Source organism: Coffea arabica, chromosome 2e (genome assembly GCF_036785885.1).
Source record: "Coffea arabica cultivar ET-39 chromosome 2e, Coffea Arabica ET-39 HiFi, whole genome shotgun sequence".
In the NCBI taxonomy this organism is placed as follows: Eukaryota; Viridiplantae; Streptophyta; class Magnoliopsida; order Gentianales; family Rubiaceae; genus Coffea; species Coffea arabica.
The window spans coordinates 71,569,719-71,580,686 of record NC_092313.1 but is presented as its reverse complement, the minus strand read 5'-3'; the positions used below and the strand labels follow the sequence as shown (position 1 = coordinate 71,580,686).

Here is a 10,968-nt window from a genome sequence, read left to right as displayed (position 1 = left end):
TGCAACGTTAATTATTTGTTATTATTCGTATTTTATTTGATTTAAATCATGTAATATTATGTTATGGAGTTCAACTAATTACATTCCGAATTATTAATTAAGTATGGATTATTATGATATCTTCGCATTGGAGGTATCAAATATTTGTTTAATTTTCTGCATAATTATTTTTCAAAAAATAACAATATATTATTTTTGAGAGATAGAAAAAGATATATTGTTCAAACTTAAAAATTAATAATATCATTTTTAGAAAATAAAAAATTCAAAAGGTAAAAAATTTAATGAAAGTTAATACTGTATTTTTTAAAAATAACAAAATTATTTTTAAAAATTACTTTATTTATTTATGGGATATGAGTTATGCATTATTAAAATAAATATTTGATTTAATTGTGGACCTATGCTATTACACCTTGTGGAGTGTAATCCATTATGAGTTGAAGTGTGCTAAAAGAGGAGAAAGTGAAATGCTGACGTGGCATGTGAATTACACTCTGAAGAGTGTAAATTGTGGATGCCCCAAATCTCGTGACAAACTGTTTTAGTGAACCAATGAGCTTCAGTTCAGTGATCCAGTCTATATCGAGTTTGAGGCTTATTAGGAGCCATGCACACCTTTTATGAGTCATGCACACCTTTTTGGAAATTTTTTTATTGTGCATCATTAAATTTAAACTGCACAATCATAATGTCAACTCTCATGCTATAAACAACATGGCGAATTGAGACTTGAGGCTACTCCATCCATTGTCGATACAGGCTGCTAACTTTCTGGAAGAAAGAAGTTAATAATTGAAATAATTTGCTGCTATCTACAATAATAAAGAAATGAAGGGTTAAGGGATGCTTAAGAAAAATTCAACAATTTTACATGAAAGACAGTGGAAATAGACTGTCCCACAGAGTCACAAAATCTTCAAGTTTGTCAAAGAACACAAATCTTTAAATTGACAGTGGGAAAGCTCGCAATTTCTCAAGAAATGGCGACTAAAAAATGTCTCCTGTATAGACAACAAATGACTAATTATTACCCCCCAAAAGTCAATGATTGACAAGGAGACGACCCATTCTTCTATAATTCTTTCCATTATCAACAGCCTAAGTAGAAAAAATCTATAAAAACGAGTTGCCCAATGGGGTCAATGGATGGACAGAAAGAATGGTAAGCCAAGCAATATCAACCTAACTGAATCGAGCCCTTGGAGGAGAGTGCAACTCTGGTGTTCATTATCTCTCTCACCACATTCCTCACAAGCAAATCAAAACAAGATGAGCAGTGATCTTTAGAAGGACTTGATTGTCCACCTGCCTTTTGCTCTGCATGTGAGCAGATTATTAAGAGTGCTTGCATAGGGTAGACTTCATTCAAGCGGTGCTCAAGCCCACATGCAGCTAAAATGGTGTGTGTAGAGCTCCTTGCAACATCCTTGAAGGTACTGTAGTCTGCAGCAACGTATGATAACATTTTTCAGCTTTGCCGTTATCTTAAACTTGAAGAAAGAGATCAAGGAAGGGAAACGGGAATAGAGGAACAAAACTTCTTTAAACCATTAAATGATTGGAAGACGCATTTATAGGCACTAGAAAATTGTCTTATGCTCGACCACTTCAGGACTAGAAAAAACAATATGATTAAAATTCACAGGAGAAGGGCATTTTTCAATGTAAGCAAGTGTTGCTGCATATTAAACTTTTCTATTGGAAAGAAGGCACCTAAATGTTCTGATGGAGGACAAGAATCAGGAAAACAAAGAGGATACTTCTAACATGAGTATGCCAAGATGGCCAGTTAGTTTTTAGAACGCATGTTTGTAAAAATGATAAGTGTTAGTTGTTGTAACTCAAGACTCAAGATAGGCAAAATGCATCTATCATTTAACTGAAGAGCTCAGTAATAAATGTTATATTAGAACATGAAGAACCCTTCTAGTCTATTGCATACTATTTAGAATTTTAAAGCGCACTTCTGCCATATGCAGTTAAAAGCGGATGATTTCAAACTAAACATACCTAACTCCAATTCTTGAGATAAGCTTTTTAAATGACTTTTAACCATTGATTGCACTTGTTCCTTTCCAACATTACGTGGGCTCACCTCTCTACATTGATGAGGAGACAGATTTGCATCAGACCCAATATTGGATCTACCACTGCAGGGATGTATTTGTTGATGACCAGATCCTAAACTGTTCCTGGTACTGAACCCAGGAAAACCCTTCTGTAAGGATCCACCAAAAGAACCATCACCAGATGTTGAAGCTTGAGATGGAGTCACTGGTGCTCTCAAATGAGTCGGTATAGGAGGAAAAGCATCACTATTTTGCACAAGGTGTGTAGCAGTGTTCTGGACTCTTCCCTGAAAAGGTATATGAGATGCTATCCTCTCATCTGGCACTACTGCATGTTGAGGTGCTAATTCCCGAATCCGACCAACTTGAGAGCCAAAAAGGCCATTCCCGGAGACTGTAGGCCGTATACCATTAATTCCTGTGTCCTGTTGTCTTCTGTTGGAAAATATTTGGTGTATCTGACGCTGTATTCTGCGTCTTTCATATAACGTAAAAGCCCCAGATCCAGAAGCAGGTGAAGTTGCTTGAAAGTCTGCTCCAAATAGCCTAGGAGATGGCTGTCCAGCTACCTGAGTCAATGGTGTGTCAGGAACATATGCTTCATTGAGATCGAAAGTCTCCCTTACAGTGGTAATGGGGGATGATACACCTGCCAAGCTGTTACTTGTTCTATGATTGGGTGTAGGATTCAGACCTTGGGGATTCAAGGAATCAAGAGCAGTTGGTCTGCAGCCTTCACAATACCAGTTACCTTCAGGAACTTCACGTCCAAGCCCAACACAATAGGTGTGAGCAGGTGAATCACATAGATCACAGAGAAGCATGAGAGCGTCATCTCCCCCATGGTTGCATTCAGTACATATTACATTTTCATATGGATCCAGATAGCCCCGAAGCTCTTCCTCAGATGGTTGATAAACCTGTACACCAAAAAAGGACATTCACTAGAAGAACAATACAAGCTGCACACTTCAATTGAAATATCAAATTATCTAATTTTACTCCAAGGAGATTTAAATGAATGGCTGTATAATACCTGGTCACGCTCAGGAATCTGAATAATCATAGTCCTCAATTCAAATCCAGTGTCCGACCTTGCAGGTTTGCTTATTGTCGCAAACCTTTGCTTACAGAGGGGGCAACGGGATTCCACCTTAGACCATTCAATAATGCAAGCAAAACAGAAGTAGTGACTGCAACAATTCAGTGTCCCTCTGACAGTCCTCTTCCCTTCTTCAGACAAACAAATTCCACACACCTGCTTTCCTGTTTCAATTTTCAAATCCTCTTCCTTTTCCTTACCCTTTCTTACTAGACGTTTTCTTTGCGGATAAACAGATTCTTCATCCTCCCTCGACTTCTTTACAGGAGTAGAACTCCTCAAAGTAGTCGTCAGACTTCTGCAGAATTCATTAGCTTCTCTAACCTGTTCTCTCTCTTCCTCCGAGATTGTATACTCATAATCAGATAAACCAGAATTGACAAAATCTGAATCAGATTCCAAAAGCACCCTCCTTCTCCCTCCCCGTCCTGTTATCTTCTTGTTCTTTTCGACCATTCTAGTTTTACTTTTTCTAAACTCCCCATCAGTATTATGCCTTGATTTCCTTGGCAACCCATGATTCTCTCTTTGTTTCTTTCTAACCATCTTCTTGGAAACCTTGGTGTTCCTCTTTCTTTTCTGACCTTTGGAAATCCTCTTCTCTGGCATCCGAGGCCTACCCAACTTTTTATTTTTCTTTCTCTCCACCATCACGTCTTCATCATCTACATCATCATGAATTTCATCAAGCGTAAACTCCTCATCATCATCGTCGTCGTCATCATCATCTTCTTCATTCAAATCATCATAATTGTCATCATCTCGTTCTCTATAAGAAGTTCTTTTTTTCTTTCTTGGCTCTGCAATTTCATTTCTCCTTCCACCAACATATTCATCTGAGTCATCACACTCATCTTCTTCACTATAGGAAACCCGTTTCTTAGTTTTTGGCTTAACAGCTCCATTTTGTTTTTTCCGAGGGAAACGCTTTTTGGGTCTACCGACCTTCTTCACTTTGTTCAACTTCTTTTGTACAAATTCCTCTTCCTCATCCTCCTCTTCTTCCTCAAACTCACCCAAACTGTCTTCTGATTCATCCTCATCGACAAACTCCTCTTCTTCCGACTCATCAAATCCTTCATCCTCACCCACTATATAATCCTCATCTGACTCATCCGAACCCTCATCTATTCGCCTAACCCTCCTCCTACTTCCCTGCTTGAACCCAACCTTGCCTCCCCTCCCCATCAATTCACACACCGACTGGAACACAAAATACCCTGTCTTCAAATTAAATCAAATCATATAACAAAACCCTTGAGCAAATCAAATCAAAACTGGTAAATACAAGATCCTATCAATACTTCCTCCAAAAAACACCTCTCCTATTAAAATCCCTGATTCTCAACACCAAGAAGGTCTCCAATTTGAGCTATCTAGGCAACAAACAAATCTTCTAGTTATTCTCCAAATTTATTCACTTCTAAATAAGCACCTTCCCATATGGCAACTTACAGCATCAAGATCAGATTTTGATCGCATATAAATACATGATAACAACAATATTCCGATCTGGGATTCTCCAGAAATGAAACCCCAATAGCAAAAGAGCACAAAAAAACAAAAACCCCAGATCGAGATAATTACTATGCTACAGTACCCAGCTTCAATAATACCTCCAAAGTTCCTTAATCTTAACTTAAGGTTCAAATTCAGGACCCAGTCAGATGAGTTTCTTAGTTAAAGAACAATTCTAACCATATATGGCAAGGTCAAATTTTCTCAATAGAAAAACCACAACTTCTTGTTGAAAATTAAGGAGATAAAAAAAAAGGGAATAAATAAAGGGCGGGGAGAAGTCGGGAGGTTTGGTACCTGCTTTTTGGGGGAGAAAGCTCCAAGAAGCAAACTTCAATTTGCAAAGATTTTTACCTCCTCATTATTTATACAGACATAGATGGGAATACATACTTATACGTACATATGTGCGTACACCTGTACGTAAATAAACGTAGATATAGGGGCCGAATACGTATGGTGGCGAAAGAAAGCCTAGCCAGCGAGGGGTGCGTGGGTGTGTGTGTGAAAATTGTAGTGTAAAGTGCGTGTTTCTGTCATGATGATGAGACTTGACAACGTTAAAGCTTACGAGAGGAAAACGTATATTAGGAGGTATCTAATCCATATCTTAATCTAATCATAGAGTTAGTGGGGGGGGATTTTGATTTGGGTTGGAAATGGGGTTGATGTGAGATTACTAAATTACCCCTGAATGCCGGTTTCTGTCCATGTGTTGAATTTTCGATCTTGGTTTTGGTTGGCCAAAAGTGGTTGAGGAGCCAAACTAATAAATTGGAAAAAGGCAAATTTGCTGTAATGGGACCCCAGATTTTGGAACTTTTCTGTTCCACTTGAACAAATGTTTGGGGTTAGCTTTATTTTGGTCCTCCAACAATGACCAAAGTTTCCAATAGATTGAGTCCCTAAAAGTGAAAGAGGTTTCAATTTGACCTTCCAACATTGAAAAGTTGTTAGAAAATTTTACTTTTTTGGATTGAAGTTTTTTGCAGAAAATTTTTTATGTTTTTCTGGTGATCACATTTTTTAAACACTTTTTTTTATCTCGTATATCAAATCACTATAGTATATCTTTTGACAAAAAATTCAGAAAATGGAAATCCATTAGGAAAAAAGAAGTTGCGAAGATAAACAAATTTTGTTCTTTAAGGGTCAAATTCGAACTTTTTGACTTTAATTTGGGGTCTCAATTGAAATTCCTTACTTCTTTAGAAGGTCAATATAAACTCATCCATGATTTTTTTTTTTTGAAGTAATTAATCCTACTGTCTATTATTGCTAATGCGTTATCGCCATAACACTACAAATTCTCATTCTTGGAACAAAAAAAAAAAGGCATTAATTTATACACTGAGTTGAAATATGCATTCAATAGTTCTTGAGAATTGCATATTCATAGAAATTTTATTCTGTTTGTTTTCCATACTATCTTATATGTAGAATTTATAAGATTTCATGGACAATTTAATAAAAGCAATGTTTCCAGTGTATAATACTGTATGATTTCATAAATATTTTTTTTTAAGGTTTAAGGGATCTCAAAAAGATTATTCTGTAAGAAAATCAACCCAAAAGATTGCAATGTATGGGGGTTTTTTTTTTCTATTTTTCATTATGATTTTAGTTCAAAAATTTTGTGAAGCTATATACTTTCTCATGTCCTAGTTTATATATTTTTACAAAGCCGCTTTTCTATTTCAAGTTGAAAATTGCAAGAGAGGTTTCAATATGGATCATGACTTTGATTTGTTGTTAATCATAATCATATGAATTTTGACAATTAGCTAAACAATGGCTTGATGCTTGACAATGCTTTTATAGCCACACAAACAACAACTCAACAGATTATTCCAATCACAATTATCTATATTTATAGAATAAGTTGATTTGTTACTCAAAACTAAAGGATATTTATTAGCTTCAAAAAAAAAAAAAAATCTTCAATCCAGTATAAGTATCATTTATCCTTAAATTTATTGTTTGTAACTGAAAATTGTGTAATTAATAATGTAGTGACTAGTGATTAATAATTCTTAAAAAAGGCTTGTTGAGGATCTTCACAATTAGACACTTGTCTCAATTTCTTTACACACGCACCAAAGTATTTAGCTAAAAATGTTTCACTTAGAAATTGGGACAAACTTCAGAGTTGAGCATGTGAGATTGGAGAAAATTTATTTTCCAGCTTACACTGGGAAATTCTTGCAAGTTTCTATACAAGAAAAAGAAAAAGAAATTCTTACAAGGCTATGCATATTTGCATTCTCAATAGACTTTAATGTACTCCATATTTAGAATTGCAATTATGAGAAGCATGGCGATTAATAATATATATACTATCGATGTATATAAGATTTACTCTATTATATATGTACTTTCTAAGTCTGAAATAAATTATCTTTCTACTCTTTTTTCTTTTCTTTTTTTGTACACAAGTTTGCACGCAGAATGGATAATCAGCTGAAGGCTAACATTCAACATAAATAGTTTCGTTTAAATGAAACATTCAATTTTGAAGGAAGGAATGATATATTTCTATCTATAAACCATGCAGAAGGGATTTGATATTAAATTTTATGTCATCTCCTGGTTTTCTCCCAGTTGGATTGTTATTTTCTGGAATTTTTGTAAAAAAATATACTATGGCAATTTAATGTATATCAGATAAAAAGGTGATTAAAAAAACATACTCACGAAAAACTTAAAAACTTTTGGTAGAAAACTCCAATCCAAACACCAAATTTATCCTCACCATATTAAAGATTTATTAAAAATAACTGCTTGAGTTTAGCAACTTCTAGTAACTTCTATTTCTTTCTATGTATAACGCATGAGAGGAGATTTGGTTTTAAAATTTTACCCTTATAAAAGTAGAAATTTACTAAAAATAACTACTTAAATTTAATAGCTTTTAATAGCTTCCACTTCGAATAGTTTCTTTTTTTTTGTGTTTGCCAAAAAAGAATAACTTCTTTTTTTTGACAAAAAAAGGACCTTTGATAACTTTCATTGATTTTAATAGAAATAATTTAATTTTTTTTCTTAATTTGCACACCACACAGAGCATATTCGCCTTTTCGCTCTAGTCTCAGGGTGTGGCAGCCAAAGAGAAGTGACGGTGAAGATCAAGTCCGGCCGTGCAAGTTGGATTGACATTGATGGTTAGGATTTAGGCACGTCAGTTTATACTAATTTATTTCTGCTCCTATATTGGATTCCTTCTGTTCAGTGCATAAGATATCATGGGAGCAAAATATTCCGTTACCCATTGAACTTTTTGAATAGTTAAAATTTGGCCACTAAATTATTAATAGTATGTTTTTATCCATTAAACTATCAAGTACTTAGATTTTGGACCATTCTGTCTGATTTCACCATTCACTCTGCCAAATCTAAGGGTCTACACGATTTACAAGACATACTATTAACAGTTAGATTTTTCAGAGTTAATAGTAAAATCAAACAGAATGATCCAAAATTTATACCTTTAACAATTCAATGAAAAAAATATACTATTAATAGTTAAGTAGTTAAAACTCAACTTTTCAAAAGGTTCAGTGATTACCCACATAATTTGCTCAATATCATGGTAATGTCAAAGTTTTCAACTGCGTTATCATGCGACTTGGAGCGGCATCTGCGATTACGCCCCACATTCACCACGGCTTCTATTATACATGTGGGGTTCGGGGATAATAAATTTCAGAAGAATTTGTCAAGATCTTTTGGTAGGACCAAGCGTTAAATTCATTGTAGAGTTTGCAATTAAAACGTACGTATTAAATTGAGTATAAAATATGCGAGATAATTATTTTATTAGTCATACTATTGAGGTACTACTTAGAAAAGGATTGGTATTATACTCGTAATTAAAAAAAAAAGGCAAAAATTCCATACTCCCTACCTTTTAACCCTCAAGAAACTTAACTGCTTACACATAATATATGCAGACGCATATGATCTTGTATATTAGCCCATTACTAACTACTAGCTATCGAGACACACTCGATGCGTGTGCAATTTGCAAAAAAAAAATATTATTAATTAAAAAATCAAAAAATTAGTGCAAGTGAATATAACTATTTTGTGTAATGTGTAACAAAAAGTGTATTGTACAGAAATATGTACAATTGGAAGTAAACAGACGGTTGGTAAGCGAGAACGTGAGAATTAGAGAGAGGTAGTTTTGGCTGTGCAGAAATTGTATGCCAGATGATAATAGAAATGAGGGTTAATGGATAATAAAGATGAGGGTAAATTTGAAAACTAACAAATTTAACACCAAATTAACTACCTACATAAGCTTTATTATTGTAAAGATATTGAGTCCTCCGTTCATCTTTTACCTGATCTTTGGGATCATGGGCACTTGCGGTTGGTAGTCCAAAAGTAGGGCAAGAACTCAGCATAATTATGTTATGTATAGTTCTGCTCAGTTGTTGTACATGTTTAAATTTTTGAATATTTTATTCACGTAAAACACTTTTATTTTAAATACAATAATGTAATATAATTATACATCAAATAATATAAAAAATATAACAGTCGGGAATCGTACTAGACTTCAACTGCACTAGCCCCTCTCCCCCGAAGGTATGGTGTTGTTCTATCTTGAATTGGAACACATGCTAAGTTGTTGAATTCAAAATTTCACAAGCTTAAAAATCGACGACTAAAATCGACTCGAACTCGTTTACTTCGATGTGAGCCGTGTATAGGATGATACGATTGGTAATACGATTTGTTTCAAAACCCTACCCCTTTTATGTTTCTAAACAAATTAGAAAATAGATAGACTAAAAGCTTGTTAGACCTGATCTCTTTTTTTTTTTTTTTAATTTATCTAGGCCTGATCTCTAGATCCACAAAAAATAGATAGAAAAAAGCTTGTATAGCCTTGGCCTCTGGAACCACTTAGAGATCATGTGATAAATATAATAGTAACTGAATTTTCTTATATATTTTATATTGCTAGCTGTTATTTTTTTTCTAACATCATCATACTCATTATTTAGTTTTTCCTTATATTATCTTATAACATTTTAACAGGAAGCATTATTAATCACATCATAATACCACACATTTTAGATTAGCTCTAATAAATTTGTTAAGCCAAGTGGGGAACATCTAAGATGCACCAAAATTTCTTTTGCTATCTCTTTTCCTTTACATCTTAGTAGTTAAATGAATAAAAGGTCAAAATTGAAACAGAAATTGAGCTAAAATAACCATTGTAATTGACTTGATAAATGCTTCTCATTGTCCTTGCTAACTACATCTCATTTTTTTTGCAACAATTATTTGATTGCTTGATTTTCCTTCAAGGAAATATAAATTACTCGAACTAATCCAGTGTAAAATACTCAACAAAGAGGAAAAAACATGATAAAACGACTCAGATTTTGATTTCGAAATCTGAACCATTCTCTGAACATATTCGATGAGTAATGATTGTTTATTTGGTGGTTAGTGAACAAAAAAATTGATTTCCATGTGATCAAGAGAGTTTGAGAGCGAAAGAGTAGAGGTTGCAGGTGGGTTTGGTAGGTCAACAATAGTAGCTTTGACTAACAAGAGTAAAATTTCCCTTTTTTTTTTCAATTTCTTGATAAAGCATTATAATTTTCTTTTTGCTACACAGAAATAAAGCCAGCCCACATAATGTAGAAGATATATTATATACAATCCAAAATATTTAGCATAGTTAGATAGTGGTTAAATCAATTTCTAGCTTGAGATATCAGAATTCAACTAATTTCTGAGGCTTTTTTTAATAATAAGAAAAAATAAAAGTAGGTATTCTCGTACTGATTTCACTTATAGTGACACTCATAAAAAAAAAAAAAAGAACCACATAATCATCTGGGGAACTAGTTAGTTATTAATCACAATCCAGCATAAAAGTCACAAGATAATTAAAAAAAAAAAGCTTTACTGCGACAATTAAATAAATTTAATTTTAATATTTGATGGCATTTGCTTATGGATACTTCTTTTTGCTATATATTTGTTTCAATGATGATGAGTAAAGTAAGTATTGTCTTAAACAAGGGGTATCTAACGTTAGCTATTTATATTGTTAGCTTTGCATATTCATGTGAAGCATCTAATTGTTGAACAAATCGACAATTTATTCATCACGTTTATGATCATAAGATTTTCACGCTTTATCTAGTGTTCTAAAATATGACAAAAGGATCAAGATTCAAACATGCTATGCACAATCTCGTCTCAGGCTTTTATTTGGAAATCATTTGTATCAGTACAGTGAACTAC

The 10,968-nt window shown here is 33.8% G+C and overlaps 1 protein-coding gene across 4 annotated transcripts; it reads right to left on the bottom strand.

The window, feature by feature from the left end:
- Positions 1–847: 847 nt before the first annotated feature.
- Positions 848–5,118, bottom strand: LOC113732927 (uncharacterized). 4 transcript variants are annotated; one of them, XM_072080929.1, is made up of 4 exons: positions 4,990–5,118; positions 3,109–4,394; positions 2,014–2,992; positions 848–1,446 (listed from the first exon to the last, which is right to left on the bottom strand). In XM_072080929.1, the coding sequence occupies exons 2-4, from the start codon at positions 4,360–4,362 to the stop codon at positions 1,181–1,183; spliced, it is 2,499 nt and encodes an 832-aa protein (XP_071937030.1). In that variant the 5' UTR covers positions 4,363–4,394; positions 4,990–5,118; the 3' UTR covers positions 848–1,180. The 4 variants fall into 4 exon arrangements, with proteins under 4 accessions (XP_071937030.1, XP_071937029.1, XP_027114778.1 ...); XM_072080928.1 differs by having other exon boundaries at positions 3,109–4,398; positions 4,990–5,117; XM_027258977.2 differs by having other exon boundaries at positions 3,109–5,021.
- Positions 5,119–10,968: the final 5,850 nt, after the last annotated feature.

Excerpts from the sequence above, each read along its gene's own strand:
- LOC113732927 (XM_072080929.1), bottom strand. The coding sequence starts at position 4,362 with ATGGGGAGGGGAGGCAAGGTTGGGTTCAAGCAGGGAAGTAGGAGGAGG. Across the intron at positions 2,993-3,108 it reads AGATTCCTGAGCGTGACCAG|GTTTATCAACCATCTGAGGA; the intron begins GTATTATACAGC and ends TTTGGTGTACAG. Across the intron at positions 1,447-2,013 it reads ATCTCAAGAATTGGAGTTAG|ACTACAGTACCTTCAAGGAT; the intron begins GTATGTTTAGTT and ends ACGTTGCTGCAG.